This window comes from Andrographis paniculata, unplaced genomic scaffold (genome assembly GCF_009805555.1).
Source record: "Andrographis paniculata isolate CXL003 unplaced genomic scaffold, ASM980555v1 Contig69END, whole genome shotgun sequence".
Lineage (NCBI taxonomy): Eukaryota > Viridiplantae > Streptophyta > Magnoliopsida > Lamiales > Acanthaceae > Andrographis > Andrographis paniculata.
The window spans coordinates 574,122-591,386 of NW_026137605.1; the positions used below are offsets into that span (position 1 = coordinate 574,122).

Consider the following 17,265-nt stretch of genomic DNA (forward strand, 5'->3'; position numbering starts at 1 on the left):
GAACATTTCGAACTCAAAAAAGATTGAATAAGGACATTGGATTTTATTTTTTTGATAAAATAGTTTTAGATAAATATTATACTCTCCGTCTTATAACAAAGTATCTATTTTTTCATTTTAGTCCGTCTCATAACAAAGTATTCATTTCCTCTTTTAGTAACTGTACTATCTACCTAACATTACAAATACCCTTACAACTTACAATATACTCCTTCCGTCCCAAAAAATATGGGTGTATTAATGTAGACACGAGAATTTAGGTAAAATATAATTAGTAAGTAATTAAAAAATATATTAGTAAAAATAATTATTATTTAGTAAAAATAATTATAGATTAAGATTAAGATAACTAAATAATTTTATTACGATTAAAAAAAATAAATTTTAAAATATGATTAAAATGTATAATTAATTTTTCAAAAAATAAAAGGACAAATTATGTGGGACGGACGAAAATAAAAAATAGAGACAAATTATGTGGGACTGAGGGAGTATTACACAAATACTATTACCTTTATAACACACATACTAATAAAGTTATTTTGTCATTTCTACTTTATTCTTATTATATCTCAATATAATACTAATATTTCTAAAACTACGTAAAAAAACAAATGAATACTTATTTCTCGGACAGATGGAGTATTAAAAATATCTATATACACATTACAGTATATAATATAATCTCTTCTTCTCATACAACAAATATTATTTTTTAGTTCAAAAGAAAATTATCATTTTTTTTATTCGACAACCAACATAATATTATAAATAATAAAATTGTCTTCCTTTCTTAATAAACTATTTATTTTTTTATTTTGGTCTTTAATATAACAAAGTATTTATTTATATCTTTTTTAGTAACTCCACTGTTTACTAAATATTGTAAATATCTTTTCAATTTACAATATATTTCATAAATGTCATTATTTTTATATCATTCAATATTAATAAAGTTAGTTTATTCTTTTTACGTTTATTTATATTATATTCTAATATAATATTAATATTTCAAAAACTTTATGCAAAAACAAATAGATAGATATGAGACAAATGGAGTATTACAATTTGCAATATTACAGATACTATTATCTTTATATTACACAATACTAATAAAAGTATTTAGGTCTTTTATTTTGACTTGCAATATATATATATATAATACTAATATTTAAACTATCATTTGTTCTTGGATTTAGAGAGTAGATTTTATTTATTTAAAAATAATAATAATAATAATTTAATACAAAATATAATTTTTATAATAATATAAAATAACATATTCTTACCATTTATTTACTCACTTTTACGCCTCCCTTTAAATTATGTTTGTGATATTCATGTTTTTCAAAATTTTGTAATTATTCAGTAGTAATATATACATTTTTTTAACATAATTTTATTAAAGTGTTAATTTCTATATAAAATATTAAATCATATATTCCCCCTGTCCTGTATAAATGTTACCGTTTACTTTTTATACGTAATTTTTTTAATATTAGTATTATATTGGGTTGTACTGAAAAAAAAATTTCTATTAATATTGTGTAATATAAAAGTAATGACATTTTGTGTAATAAAATGTATGTTAAAAGGGTTTGTTATGATAACTTTGTTTTTTTACGAACGAAAATAAAAAATAACAAATTTTTAATTAGAATGATGTAGTACTGCTATTTTTAAAAATTCAAACTATGTTGAAAAATCCAGTAAAATAGTCATCGTGAAAAATATATTATGGCAGTATTTGTTTGGAGGTTTAGATTTTGGGTTGAGATTTGAATAATAAAATTTTTGAATTAAAATAGTTGTATAATAGTAATATAAATAAGTGTTTATGTAATATTTTGAGTGTAAAATTAATTTTTTAAATAATACATAAAAAATAAAAATAAATATTTAAATAAATAGTAATTTTTCTTCAAAATTCCTCAAACAAAACACACACCGCGTGTGTGTATATATATATATATATAAATTAAGTCAATGGTTGACAAATATTTCGACTTTGACAGGGTCAGATCGGCTGACCTAGCAAGTAATCATTTTTACCAGGATTATTTCAACAATTTTTGGGTTCCGTTTATATACGAAAATGTGTTTCTCTTTTAAATTTTTTGTAAGTAATATATAATAAGATATTTATGAGAAAAAGAAATATACTCTCTCTGTTAAAAAATTATGATCTTATTTGAGTCTAAATTTAAGGAATATTAATATTATATTGATAGTTGGTAAAAAGTATGCGTAAAATATTTTTTTGTCCTTGTAAATGTATTAGTGAAAAAAGTAATGGCATTTGTGTAATAATAATAAAAAAAATAAAGATAATTTTATAGTGATATGATTATTTATAAAAATAAGACTATTATTGGGGCGGAGTATTTTGTTTTACAAAGTATACAGAACATATGTGGTTTGAAGTTTAAAAAAACATAAAGAAAATAAATGATTTATTTGTTTTGGATACAATTATTTAAATAATAAAAATTAATAAATTATTAATAATATATTATGATATTATTTTTTTTTATATGAATAGTATTATTAGTATTGATGCCTATTTTCAATAATAAATATTATATCTAAATTAAAATATATAACATAAATATTATTATGTAGATAACTTTTTTTTTTAATTTTTTAAATGAGTACACTATTAGAGACTAAAAAGGAATACTCCTTCCGTCCAAGCTAAAAGTATACAACTACTTTTGGCGCGGAGATTAAAGAATAATAGTATTTTAATTATAGTGGGTAGGTAAAAGTAGTAAAATGATATTTTTGTCCTTATTTTTTTGGTATAAAAGTAATGATGTGATGTAAAGTAGGGATATTTGTGGAAAAAATGGGGTATTTAATGAAATAGTTACTTTGTAATTGAATGTTCCAAAAATATAAATATGTATACTTTCTAACTGAACGGAGGGAGTAATATGATAGTATTAAAATAGATAGATAGAAATAAACTAGGGTATTGGTAGAAATTTATTAATAGTAAGGAAAGTGAGAAAGAAATAATACTCCATCCGCCCAATTCAAATGTTATCATTTTATATTTTTGTTTGTCCCAAAATAAGATTATCATTTTCTAATCTAGTAATTGTAGTATCTACCTATATAATAAATACCCGTTCAATTTACAATATATTACACAAATATTATTACTTTTATATTACATTATACCAATAAGGGTATTTTGTCTTTTTTACTACAATCAAGTATAATACTAATACAAAACACAAATGCCACCCTTCCAATGGGACGGAGGGAGTAACTAAATTATTATTATTATATGTAATATATTATTTTTTTAAAATATTTTATTTTAATATTAAAGTATTATTATTTTCTTAATATTTGTGTCAAGCCAAATTTATATAATTATTTTGATTGTAAATACGAACCAGTTAAAGTATATTTATACAAATAATAAATAAATATTTAATTAACTATTATTTTATAGTTTTTTGAGATAAATTCTATTAGATTTTTATAAATTTTTTTTAAAAAAATAATTGGTTAATTATTTATTTATTTTTATTTTATTAAAAACAAATTTTTTAATTTCACGTGTATAAAACTTGTTTAATTTAAGTGTTTATTTGCAATTCTAATTGGGGCGGTTCGGAATCGAATGTGCAATTCTAATTGGGGCGGTCCATAACGAAGTTAATGGGCCGGTCCGGCCCAATGTAAAAGAGCAAAATAGACGAGGTTTGCTAAAGAAAGGATTCGGTCTATTTGCCTTTTCTTTGTCGAGCAGATCGATTTTTCCATGGCATCGAGGAGCTGAGCCAGCAAGAAGGAGCGCTCCATCGATCGTTCCGCACATTTCCACCGCATCGATCACGGCTCCACCTCTGTAACTCCGAGCCTTGAGGTTTATTACTGTCGTTTTAATCTGCTCTAATTTTTTTTCCTGCTAATTATTCGGGGTGCGGGTGTGACGTGAATCATCTTTAAGATTTTGGACGAAATACTCAGTAGATTGATCTTGAAGTATCGGACTTGTGAGTAGATTAAATCGTGTTTCTGTTTCAGTGAAATTTCTCCTGCTGACATGATATTGTTGTTTTTGCAAATTCACTTGCCTTCTCTTTCTCGCTAGTAATTCGGTTGTTTTCTGTGTATGTTGTTGCGTGTGCTATACTATTGAAGATCGTTTTTGGGTTTAAATTGTGGATGATTGGTGCTTGTATGTAACAATCGTGTGCGTGCTTTAATCTGTTGTTTGATGATTGATGGATTTGTGGATGAACTTGATTTATGTGTTTTTTGAGATTAATGGAAGCATATCTGAATTTTGCAGAACTGGATTGTGGGTCTAAGGATTGTATTTTATTTTTGATATCTTAAACATTGATTGTTCTAATATAAATGTTGAAAATACGTTTTTTTTTTTTGGTTCCACTAATTGAAAATGTGATTGTGATTCATGTTATTGAATAAATATTTTCTTATCTAGCTTAATGAAAACATGGTCTTTGTTTATCTGAGAACTAGCTATCTTAGCCGTTGATCAAATTATTGACTTGTGTGTTGTAGTTGTAGTAAGGTACTGGTAAACACAATTGCAGATCATTTGACGCCGAAGTTTAGAGTTTCCATACAAACGTGATAGATGCTGCAAACATAAATATTGTTTTCCCTCTAAGAGATTACGGTAGAACCCATCATTTTTGGATAAATTACACAATAATACACACACACACACTCATATATTCAATTTGGATCCGGTGATGATGCATTACACATTACATCTGAATAATGTTGTTTATCATGTTTTATATGGTGGTTCGGCAATTTTTCTATGTCATTCAGCAGATCTTTTTTTTTTTTTTGGTGTAAACTTATAAGTTTTCAATAGATATGCTCAATTTTTTTGTTTTTGCTTTTTTTCCTGTAAGAGTTCAACATATTTACACTATGTTCAACAAATTTTATACTGTGGTTAAACACCATGCTGATGTTTTGTATCATTCAACAGAATTTTCTGATAGTTCAAAGTGGTTCAACATATATTTAATATTTTAGTACCATTCAAAAATACATTTTTCAAAACAAATATCTACTTCCTAAATATATACATATATATATATTATAGAAGCTATTGCCTCTATAGAAAATCCATTTTCTTAATTGCCCAAAATCCAAGTTATAGGACAATCATCCGCTCATTTAATACCTATTTCTCTTTATTGTTCCGTGTGAGTGCAGTAATTCAGTATAATCAGATAAGTATTTTACAGGGACTACTCATTTTGAGTTAAACAAGGGCATAAAGTGATCGGAGTCCAAAATTGTGGGGATGCAGAGGCAAAGTACACCTAAGCACAGGCATGATGGAACTTCACCTCTGCCTTTGGGTATGGATTGGAGCCCTCCTCCTCGTGTTTGGGTATGATTCTTGTTCTTACAAATTATTTGTTTATTTCTTATATCGTGAACATTTCCTTCAATTTACGGACTGTTCACTTCACCCCTCTTTCCAAAATTTAGGTTGTGATCAGCCCTGTAGTCATTTAAATTTTAGCTTTATGAACAAGAGATCTGACCTTTTGTATATTATCGCAAGCCTTGGATTCCCATTGACGGTGCTAACAATCAATCCTGGGTAATGTTTAATTAAAATTGCTTGACTTGCATAAATATCTCTCAAGATGTTGATACACTAAATTTAGTACTTGCAGTTTATGCAGAACAATGATTGAAACTTTTCTGGCGTTCAAATTTCAAGTCAGCCCATGCTATTATTTTCTGTATTGACATGTAGATGAACTTTGTAGGGTGGGAGAGAGACTGTTTGGCCTCATGATCCTCGGACTGGATGGAGTTATTGTGTCACGATACCCTCCTGGATTGTACTTGCCAAATCAAAAGATTCTGACCCTACCGTGGTATTTTATTAATTTTCTGATACATGTTCTGCAAATCATATGGTTTAACTGCTTAACTTTAATAATACTTGTAATTGTAAGTAATATAAGGAAATTTTTAGTTCATAAATGAAAATTCTAGAATAAGATTAAAGCATTTAAGTTGGCATCTTACAACATGAAGACCTTCCAGAAGTGCCATGATATTACAATCTGCTCAAAGCTTATTGAAAACGTTATACTTCTGCCCCGTATATCCTTTTGTTGGACACACTTTCCTATTGAATGATTTAGTTGTTAGGTAGTTTCCTAAGTAACTTTTTCCAAAGGGCAGTTTTACAGGGTTCAAGTTGGTCTTCAATCACCAGAAGGAATTACAACAACCAGAACTGTTTTGAGAAGATTCAACGATTTCTTAAAATTGCATGCTGCTGTAAGTTTATCCATCGTAATCATTTAGGGAGTATATTAAATAGAAAAATGTACTTTGACCTTGTTTATACTTCATGTTTGTTGCCTTATGGAAATTATGATTATTGATCCTGGTATGGTTGGCACTTCTATTGCAGATTAAACGATCCTTTCCACAGAAAAATGTTCCGCCAACTCCCCCCAAAGGACTTCTGAGGATGAAAACTAAGGCAATGCTTGAAGCGGTAAATATTGTTTGGATATTACTTCATTAAATTCTTAATGTGAACTGCAAACCTTTTTGTCCAATTCTATATCTGAGATTGAGGGTCTGGAAGGTCTGGAAGGTCCAATCTCTGTACATTCTCTAGCGGAAACAAGAGTTTTGTACTTTATATCTATACCCCCAGTTTTGAGAGCATCTGAAGTTTATTTGAAGGCTTCTGTTTTTTCCAGAGGAGGGGTTCTCTTGAGGAGTGGATGACAAAGTTACTCTCTGACATTGACTTGTCACGAAGTATGCCTGTTGCTTCTTTTCTCGAGCTGGAGGCTGCCGCTAGAGCATGTGGGTGTCATCTCTGATTTTATATCATTACACTCAAAATATGTTTATTGACTTAATGGTGTTGCAGTTTTCATTACACATGTTTTATTCTGATGTTCTTAACATTACACACGTGCTTGATATAAAACTTTCTTTCTTACGTCCCAGCATTCCAAGATGAGAACCAGCATGGCTTGGATCCGAATAGTTCTGTGAGTATGGTGGAATCATCTCATCATGTTGATCCAAATTCAAGCTTGTCTGCAACAGCAGGCAGTTCCTCAATGGCGTCGGATTATGGCAGTGATACAGCTTATGAGGCATCCGAGGTTGGTACTACAAGCCTTGGAAGGGATAACAACTCTGAAGTAGGGTTGGATGATCTGACGCTTTATGATGATGTATCAAGTCCAGTAGACAAGTTTGTGAAGTATGGCATGACAAATATTGACGAGGGATTGTCTATGGGGCATGCTATTCTAGAGAAACTTGAAAATTTTCCTAAGCATAAGCTGCATCCCAGAGATATTCATAGTAGTTCGGAGCACAAGGTTAGTAATGGAAGCTCTTCTAAAGCCTCTCATCATATGGAGGATACAATTGAACACAGATCTGAGCCGGAACATGGGCTAGTGGTTCCCCATGTTCGAAAACTATCAAATGAAAGCATTGGAAGTGACAGAAGTTCGCAGAGAGGCAGTGAATTGTCGAATATATTATTTCCAAATTCGAATGGGCATGGGATTCTTGACTTTAGAAGCGGGATGGAGATCTCCAATATTGGAACTGTTGAAGACTCAGATTTTAAACTTCCAGATAACATACATCTATTGGTCCCAATGGAGCAGCGCCAGAAGTTGAATAGAGTGCTTATGACATTGCAGCGAAGGCTGATCACTGCAAAAACTGATATGGAGGATCTTATATCAAGGTTGAATCAGGAAATTGCAGTGAAGGAATATCTTACGACCAAGGTATTGTAATTGTTAAGCTTTGACCTTGCTACAATTTGGTTTCTTTCTTTGTATCTGTTATAAATTAAACGTCCATGACATGAAAAGTCTTGAAAAATCAACCAGTGGTTTTAAGTGTTTTTTATTTCATTGCTCAAAATAGAAACACAACAATATGAAAGAATGACAATATCAACTTTTATTGCTTTTGGCCCAAGTAACACTAGCTCGTGGCTTGTGCTTAATTCTGTAACAAAGAAACATGTTCTCAGAAGACCATATCTACTTTTATTGCTTTTGAAGAGAATCCTAAAACCTCAAGAGTCGAGTCAACTTTTATTGCTTTTGGCCCAAGTAACACTAGCTCGTGGCTTGTGCTTAATTCTGTAACAAAGAAACATGTTCTCAGAAGACCATATCTACTTTTATTGCTTTTGAAGAGAATCCTAAAACCTCAAGAGTCGAGTTAACTTCATTTGTGATTGTGTTCATGAAAATCAAACTTGATATCAAAGGCATTGGTTAAGCATGACTCACATATAGAGTCCGGACACACAGTTGATATTGACTTCATATCTTCCTTCTCTATGTACAATTTGCCTGATTTCATATAATTTATTTATTTTTTATATATATTTTCACGACTTTGATGTGAGGCCCTTCTTGTGCATATATGTTGTATCTATCATTGCATATGGAATACTTGATATCGTCATTCCCAGGTCAAGGATTTGGAAGTGGAGCTTGAGACAACTAAGCAAAAGAGTAAAGAGAATCTTGAACAAGCATTATTAACTGAAAGGGAAAGGGTGACCCAAATGCAATGGGACATGGAGGAGCTTAAGCAACGGGCAATGGAAATGGAATTGAAGTCGAGTACTCAAAAGGTAACACATCCATGAAATGTAGTTTTCCTCACTTTGAACAACATTATATGTAACAGGAAACCTTTTCCAGGCCCACACTCAGTCGGACAATTCAGCAGGTAATCGACAACAGGATGATGTGCTCCATGAGGAGTTGGATTCCGTAAAGCAGCAGTTTGTGGACTTGTTGAAGCGATATCAAGACCTGGAGCTGCAATCAAAATCTGATATGAAAGTTCTTGTTAAAGAAGTTAAATCTCTAAGAAGTTCACAGGCAGAACTTAAGCAACAGCTTAAGGAGGCACTCAGTGAAAAATCCGAAGCACAGGTATGCCTTAGTTGCTCCACTTTCTAAAATCATGTAAAATAGTGCCGTATATCATCTCACACTCAAATAATTATCATTATCATTATGTTCTTTAATTGACTATCGAAAAATGTGTGTTTGGTTGGAATTTTGGGTTTGGGTTTTGAATTGTAAAATTTTTGAATTTGATTAGATGTTTGATGATATATAAATAGATATTGATGTGACGTTTATAATGTAAAATTACTTTTTGACATAATTTTTAAAAAAAATAAAAACAAGAGTTTGATTTAATAGTTTTTTTAGGGGAAAAGTTGGTCCATAGTGAAAGTCTTTGGGAAAACCCTAACCAAACACAACCGGAATTTCTTAAATCATACCAATGATGTAGGAGTTCTCTTGAGGGAGGTGCAAAGTTGTGGCGAGCTAATTAATGGACCATTGAGTCAGTATATTTTCTCCAAAATATACCACGTAATTAGTTGATCCAACATATATTTGGGTACGCGAGTATCTCTTGGATGAGGGAGTATTCTACCATATCTCTTAAGGAAGAATATGCTCGATTCTAGGTTACCTTTCTTTGAACTTAGGTTGTTCCTTGTGTTTTTGTGTCTCAAACTTCAGCAAGACTTAATTCTTATTGATTCTCAATTCTGTTTTGAAACTTTTGCAATTCTAGGAACTTCTTCAAGAAGAAAGAGAGAGGAAAGAGCAATCAAAATCTTCCTTGATGAATCTGCTCGATAAATGCAAGACTATTTATGATCAGCTTCAGGATTGTAGCAATGATTATTTAAAGTCCCCGGGAGGAGACGAACAACAGAGACATTCCTCATCGTTGTTGGATTGCAATGATCTTGTTGGCATACCTGACGATCAAATTGACCTTTTTGCCAAGGTACTCCCAGTCGCTTGTTCTCTGATTCCTTTCTCATTTTTAAATTTCGATATTTTGAAATATCTGGTTTTAATTTCTCCTGCCATTTTTACTTATCGGACAATTGAATTTAACTATTGAAAAATGTATAAACTTTCAAACCCGGAACGATGATCATCCCAGAATATGATTAATAATACGTCATTTTTGAATTCATGCTTATAATGTTCTTCAGGTTCAGCGTTTAGCCGAGGATGATCTCAACGCTGGTTCAACCTCAGATCGAGCTGTGGACGACACAGATGATTGCATCGGGTCTGTGGACAGGGAGTTGAGGAAGATGCTTGTGAGAATCCTAGTCGATAACGGTGTATTGAGAAAACAGATGAACTCTCTTATGTTGCGCGGTGTTAAAACAGGTGATCCCGACTCCAATAGTCCCGATGTAAGTGTAACATAGCAGTAGAAGCATGTTTGTAAATTGAGTTTTAGGTGTCCTGTAGTATTGGGGCTTCATACCATAGCTCGTTCCTCGCAGCAGCTCGACTCATTCACACGAGAATAACCGGCGTCGCGCATAATTACAGACCCTTTTTTTTATGGTGTTGTATATGATGATGATGATGATGATGATGATGAACTGTTTTGGCTTACAATCATTATTCACTGGTCTTCGTGTTGTGTTTCTTTCGTTTGGGTCCTTGGCTCGGCTACTTTTTAAAACAAAGCTCAAGCTCGATTCGAGCAGTCGAGTTTGAGCTTTGAAGATGCTCGAGCGGGTTAATGGATCAGCTACACATCTATAGTTTAGCCAAATTTGGCGAGGATGGATTGTGAGGTGGGACGGATTAACCCGACGGGCAAAACAGTTAGCCTACAAAACTTATAGCAAGTAGTCCACAATTTGGTGGGTTAGATTTATAAATTATTTGGTTTTAGGATCGGCTCAAATTGGAATATTATTACTAGATTAATGTAATGATGTGGTAACATTCAAAACTAGTTCTAGTTGTGGAAGATTGGTTTTCTATAACAAACTTGGAGGGCTTAAATCTTGTTAATATTATTTTTTATTTGAAATAAAAAAGCAAACACACCACTCAAATTTTATTAAAAATTGAAAAAAAAAAAGATATATATTGAAGAGATTAACAATCATAGTAAGTAAGAAATAATACTCTGCCTCAAGTGTTGTGTCAATGCTACCATAGACACATAAATTTATTTAACAGAAGTATGATTAGTAAATAATTTAAAATATATTAGTAAAATTACTATAATATATTAGTAAAATTACTACAATATAATACAAATATTTATGCATTAAAGTTAAAATAATTAGTCTAATAAAAATTAAAAAATTATAAATTATAGAATTTAAAATAAGGCTCATTTGTTTTGGCGAGAATGTTGTGTTTAAAAATAATAATAATAATAATAATAATAATAATAATAATAATAATATTATTATGCGGGACTAATCAAAATAAAAAAACAGCATTTGATTCAACCGAACTTCTAACCACAAACCTGATCCATCAGCCAAACATACCAAAACCCCTCAAAAGAACACGCCTTGTATACACACTCCCAATTTCTTAAAATGCCTCCCAAAAATACATACATACATACAAGACTCATTGTGTGCTTAATAGAATGGACGATTGCTCTTCTTACCGAACATTCCTCGGCCATACGTCGAATAAGTAAGCTCGACGAGAAGCGGAAACTGCAGCAGCGCAAACGAAGCGATCGGCAACAATGCCGCGATCAGCACTGGCGCAAGCACCCACTGTTTCTTCTTCCCGAAAACCAGATACAGCGTCGCGCTGAACGACACGATCATGAACGTGATCGACAGGAACAGCGTTGCCAGCCCGAAGATCAGCCTCTTGGGGAGGACCCGAAGAAAATCTTCTTCCGCATATCGCGACGTCAGGATCGAGAGGAAGAGCAGCAACGACGTCGCCGACGTGAAGAGCGAGATCGCGTCCGAGATTCCGAACACGATGAACGCCGCCTCTTCGGAGAAAATCGGGAATCCCGATTCGCTGACGCTGCCACCCGGCACGGTGATCGCTGCGGCGAACATCACTGTCACGATGAGTGCCGCCGATATCGTGCACGAATTCGCCGTGTCTTTCATCCATTTCTCGCCCTCTTCTTTCAACGCTTTGTGCTCCTCCGTGAACATGACTCTCGGCGTCTTTCCCGCCAAATTCTTGCGCTCTCGGGTCGAGGGGTGGACGAACTTCTCTACCTCCTGCGGTCGATACAGACTAAAACTTGTAAAGACGATGTTAAATGACCATTTGACCTAAGGGTGGAAAAAATAGTCACCGTCCGAAAACTCGGTCCGAGCCCGACACAAAAAGATCATGCTTAGGCCTCCAAAAATAAGTGCGAGATTTTTTGGACCGTACCTTACCTGACTTACTAATAAATCGGGCCATGCCCGGGCCCATAAAGGTCAGGCCTTGCATGGCTCGACCCAACCCGACTCGATTTATTGAAATTATTATCTAATATTTAATATATGCTAATTAATGAAATAATGACAAAAATTAAGAGATAGTTTGACGGTAAAGTTCTTAACATATGTACATATAGTTATGAGTTCAAACCGGGTCATGCTCGGGCTGTGCCTGTACGACCCATTGTATAATCGGGTCGGGCTGGCCCGAAACAAAAAAATTGGGTCGGCCTGAATTGCTACCTCTAATCCGACCTAAATTACATATTATATAGTAATGTTAAATGACCATCATCATATATTTTATGCATATCTAATTTATGTTGGTTATGTGTATGATCTATGTTGATCCGGTCAAATCAGTACCATACTGACTTGGTCGGATAAAAATTTAAATTTTTAGACGATAAAATTATTTAACATGCATGAAAGACTTCCGTTGCATCAAAATTGAATGCGACGCACCTTGTACCATTGTATCTCGCGTTGCATTTGAAGAGCCGCGCCGGAGATCTCGTTGAGCAGGTGCGCTGGCGCGAGTTTTCCCGCCAAATGCAAGAGATTGTTGTAGTTTCCGTCCACCATGTTCGAAAACAAGTGGCGGTGATCGCTCATTTGGTAGATGAGATTGAAAACATCCTCGGCGCGATTCTCGACTGCCTCGTGGAATATAAATTGCTTTGTCGGAAGGCGGTAAGCGTAGATCGAAAGCGGGAATATGTTCATAATTATTTCGACTACGTCTCCCAACCCTAATTCGGCCGCCTTCAAGATCGAGTTTTCGTAAATGTCCCTCGCCCCTTTAAAATTTCCCAACAATTGGAGCTTGACGCATATCAATTTCACGAGCTCGAGCGCTTGGTTGTTCGCCTTCAACTTCGCCTTCACCGTCTTTATTCGAGGCACTATACGCGCATAATATTCATTATAAAAAAAATCGCAAAATTAAAGAACGATATAATACATGTATACTCGAAGAAGTCGTGTAATTACCTAGTCGTTCCAAGAACTTGAAATTGCAATTCGCATCCTCATCCAGAGATCCTACGATCAGAGAGATTTTCGTCTCACTTAAAAGTTTAAATTTGTTATGATATATATTATTAATTTATACTTTATTCGTTAACTTAATAAGTTTACATTTACCTTTTCCGTCATTGTATTTAACATTAAAAATATCCTTATATTTATATAATTTTTTTGTATAAACGTAGTTCTAGTATTATAAGACACTAATAGAAATATTTTTATTTTTATTTTTTTAATTTGTACTATGATCAACGTGAAAAAAAAAAAAAACAAATGTAAACTTTACAAGTGGATAAAGAAAGTATATTATATGTCTGACGAACAAAATTCAATCGCTAGATCGATTACCTTGTAGTGTGCCGTGATGAAGCAATCCACTCTCGATGTCGTTGATCTGTCCATTCTCTATTACATTCTCCGGGAACCATGTCGGCGTCCGAGGTATGTCTGATTATAGCAAGACAAACAACATTGTTAAATATCGAAATGATCATTAATCGGCCGATCGATGAATTTTTAGAAATTTTTTTTTTTTTTTTTTTTTATGAATAGTCGAATTTAGCTTACAGGACGCAATAAATCGATCCCAGCCGCTCAACCGTTTTCTATTGAAGAGCACAGACCTTCCAATTATGTGAGCCAAAGCTGAATCCCCATTTGGAAATTTTATCCCGACCAAGTACGGATACTTTTCCACCAAATCCAAAGCAATGTCTGCACACCACACCAGTCATTCTTAATTTCATCGAATCATCCAATATCTTTTAGATGATACGATTAGGCACTTTACTAACAGCACATTAGAATATAAAAAATACTTCATTAGTCGTTTAAAGAGGTATCCGTTTATTTTATTTTTTTGGCATATAATTTAAGGTATATTAGTATTATATTGATATATAGTAAGAATAAAATAAAAATGATTAATCTATTAGTATTGTGTGATATAAAAGTAATAACATTTATGTAATATATTGTATATTGTAAAAGTATTTGTAACGTTAAATAAATAGTACAAAATAAATAGTACAGTTACTAAAATATAAATGCATATTTTGTTACGAGACACATCAAAATAGAAAATTGGATAATTTGTTAAAAAAACAAAAAGAATACTATTTTTTTTGTCCATCTTTAAAATTTATATTTATCGTATTGCATATAAATTAAGAAATATTAGTATTTTAATAGTAATAGTTAAATATAATAGAGTGTAATGAAAAAAGTTAATGAAAGAAGTATATAATAGTTAATGATATAATTTACAATTACTTAAAAAATATATACATAAAATTTTCAAGAACCGACTAAAATAAAAATATAAAATTTTCAAGAACCGACTAAAATAAAAATATATATATTAGAAGTTAATGAAAAAAAAAATATAATAAATAATTATATTAATATAATATAAATACATATATAAACTAAGTAGTATAATAATAGTTCCTACAACTTATATTATTATTGTTCATAACACACATTAAATGCTACCACAACCCACAAAAGATTAGCATATAATACTTCACCTTATTTTTTACTTACCGAAGAATTCGGCGTCCATGGAGTATGTTAGAAGGCGGAGCCCCGCCAAACCGGCGTACGGATTCTGATCTCCGCCGGTGGGCGTCGTGACGGAGATCAAGTACTCGAGCATATTTTTTTTCGCATACTGAGCCGCGTACTGCACCGGAAAGTCGCCGCTGTAATCAGGGACGTAGCAGAGCGCCGGCATTCTCGCCACCAGCTTCATCGCCGCCGGTTTGTTTCCGACGGCCGCCGTGATGTGCAGCGCCGTTGATCCCAAATCGTTTTTTAAGGCCACCTTCTCGTCGGGTATGTGAGTCAGCAAATTTTCGATGAAATGTAGAGCCTTCCCCGTCCCGACGGCGATTTCTAACGGCGTTACAATGTTGTCGTCGTCAATCCAAGTCATGGCGGCGCCGGGGTCCCTTTCTAGAAGCTTCTGGGCGCTCTCCCAGTTTCCGGCGAGCGACGCTTTTAGAAGAGGTATTTGCACGTTGAAGAAGTCCTTCGGCGCTACGTCGGCGTGGAACGTCTGCGCGTGCGGCGCCGGTTCTGACAATAAATTAATAGGTAAATTATACTCTTTCCGTCAGTATCATCATTTGATCCAACACGAATTCTTAAAAAATAGTAATAAATAGGAACTTTTTCTTTTAATGATAAAATAAAAAACTAGAATAAATAGTATTTTTTTTTTCTAAAGAAAACAAAAATAAATTTGAATGACATTTAACAAAGAAAAATAAAAATAAATTTAAATGATATTACGAATATAACACTTTCCTCTTGTTTTTAGTTAAAATGTACAAAAATCCTATACGTGAAACCCTTACTTTAATTTAAAGTTTGCACACAACTTGTCCAAAGTTATGTTTGATTTTAAATAAAAATCTAAATTAGATAAATTTTATACAAATAAAAGAAGTAAAATATTTTAAATAATTTTTTTAATAAAATAAATAAATAAATAGTTTTTTTTTTAAAAAAAAATCAGATAACAATTATTTATAATATTTTTTCTCTTTTGTATAACATTTTGCACATTCATATATATATAATTAAATATCAATTTTTAATAAAAATGATGTTTTATGTCTAATTTTACATTATTAACACAGAAGTTTTAGGTATTTTGCTAAAAAAATATATATATAAATAAGAAAGTGTTATATACTTTACCTTTAATTAATTAACTTCGATAGTTGGAAAATTAAAAAAAATAAAATTGAAAATTTAATTTAATTATTTAATTCCGCTATTGAAGCTCAATCTAGCTACCTCTGTGCTCGAAGCGTCTCTCGAGGGAGGACCAGACTTTTCCGGCGGTGTCGAGCTTGGAGACACTGGAGAGCAATTTGGGATCGGAAATGGTGCCCAGAATCCAGCCGCGGAGGACTTTGTCGGTCCGCCAGAGGTCGTACGCCTCCGGGCTGCCGCGGCCGCCGCCTTCGCCGGCGGGGGCGTTGGGCTCTCTCTGGACGTCGTCCGGCGGCTGGATAGAGCCGTCGATGAAGCCGAGCAAGTCGTGGCCTTCGATGAGGTTCTGAACCTGCAGCTTCCAGGAAGGGTAATTGTTCGATTTCCTGTCGCCGGAGAGCTTGACGGTGACGAAGTTTCCGACGTTGACCGTCGCCAGCGACTGGTAGACTGGCAGCGACGCCGCCGCCGGAGGAATGGAGGATTCCGCCATGGCTGAGGAATGATGCAGATCTGTTGCAGCAGAATAATTTAATTTTGTGTTTAATTTATTTATTGGATCTTAGGGTTTTGGATTGAAGCTTTGTTTTGTTTTGTCAATGGCGATTAGGAAGTGAAGTGGAAATGGGAGATGTATATATATGTATATGTATGAGAGAGAAAATGTAAGGGAACGCGTCGGGGGAGAAAGGATAATTAATTGCAAGTTGAGGGGAAAAGAAGTCATTTTCAATTAATTTTTATGTGTATCTGTAATAATATTACGAAGTTTGTCTGTGTATTATTTATTTATTTATTTTGTGTGTCATTTATTTCAAGTGATGGGAGACTTTTATGGGTATTTGTAAGAAATTGGAGACTCGTTTCTTTTTAAATTCATTGTGTTTTCTTTTTCTTAAAAAAAAAAAAAAAAAATTGTTTTTGAATTTTTAGTTTTAAAATTTCAGTTTGATACATTTGAGGTGAAAATTTTCATGATTGTAAAAATTAATAATTCAATTTAAATTTTTTCATATGTCTTTCATAAGCACTTAACATGAAACAAACATATTTTTATATTTTCTATATCCCATTGAAATATTACTATTTTCTATTTTTCTCTGTACCATTTCCTAATTTAATAATTGTACTACCTATCTAACATAATAAATAATTTTTCAACTTACAATATATTACACAAATGCAATTACTTTTATATT

At 32.7% G+C, this 17,265-nt stretch overlaps 2 protein-coding genes across 5 annotated transcripts; one reads left to right on the forward strand and one right to left on the reverse strand.

Annotated features, from left to right (window-relative positions):
* Window positions 1-3,743: 3,743 nt before the first annotated feature.
* Window positions 3,744-10,523, forward strand: LOC127263741 (PX domain-containing protein EREL2-like). Of its 4 annotated transcripts, XM_051292934.1 has the most exons (12): window positions 3,744-3,883; window positions 5,253-5,401; window positions 5,579-5,617; window positions 5,790-5,900; window positions 6,214-6,312; window positions 6,449-6,535; window positions 6,747-6,855; window positions 7,003-7,808; window positions 8,510-8,674; window positions 8,745-8,981; window positions 9,643-9,861; window positions 10,076-10,523. In XM_051292934.1, the coding sequence occupies exons 2-12, from the start codon at window positions 5,312-5,314 to the stop codon at window positions 10,298-10,300; spliced, it is 2,187 nt and encodes a 728-aa protein (XP_051148891.1). In that variant the 5' UTR covers window positions 3,744-3,883; window positions 5,253-5,311; the 3' UTR covers window positions 10,301-10,523. The 4 variants fall into 4 exon arrangements, with proteins under 4 accessions (XP_051148891.1, XP_051148893.1, XP_051148892.1 ...); XM_051292936.1 differs by lacking the exon at window positions 6,214-6,312; XM_051292935.1 differs by lacking the exon at window positions 5,579-5,617 and having other exon boundaries at window positions 10,076-10,522.
* Window positions 10,524-11,281: 758 nt separating this feature from the next.
* On the reverse strand, window positions 11,282-16,678 carry LOC127264100 (uncharacterized). Its single transcript, XM_051293483.1, has 7 exons — window positions 16,148-16,678; window positions 14,888-15,421; window positions 13,910-14,056; window positions 13,691-13,789; window positions 13,307-13,357; window positions 12,779-13,218; window positions 11,282-12,103 (listed from the first exon to the last, which is right to left on the reverse strand). Exons 1-7 carry the CDS (start codon window positions 16,557-16,559, stop codon window positions 11,489-11,491), a joined length of 2,298 nt encoding a protein of 765 aa, XP_051149440.1. The 5' UTR covers window positions 16,560-16,678; the 3' UTR covers window positions 11,282-11,488.
* Between the last annotated feature and the right edge of the window lie 587 nt (window positions 16,679-17,265).

Coding starts and splice junctions, on each gene's coding strand:
- LOC127263741 (XM_051292934.1), top strand. CDS start 5,312: ATGCAGAGGCAAAGTACACCTAAGCACAGGCATGATGGAACTTCACCT. Junction 7,809..8,509: donor AGGAATATCTTACGACCAAG/GTATTGTAATTG, acceptor CGTCATTCCCAG/GTCAAGGATTTGGAAGTGGA. Junction 9,862..10,075: donor AAATTGACCTTTTTGCCAAG/GTACTCCCAGTC, acceptor AATGTTCTTCAG/GTTCAGCGTTTAGCCGAGGA.
- LOC127264100 (XM_051293483.1), bottom strand. CDS start 16,559: ATGGCGGAATCCTCCATTCCTCCGGCGGCGGCGTCGCTGCCAGTCTAC. Junction 15,422..16,147: donor GAGACGCTTCGAGCACAGAG/GTAGCTAGATTG, acceptor ATTTATTGTCAG/AACCGGCGCCGCACGCGCAG. Junction 12,104..12,778: donor GCGAGATACAATGGTACAAG/GTGCGTCGCATT, acceptor TATCGACCGCAG/GAGGTAGAGAAGTTCGTCCA.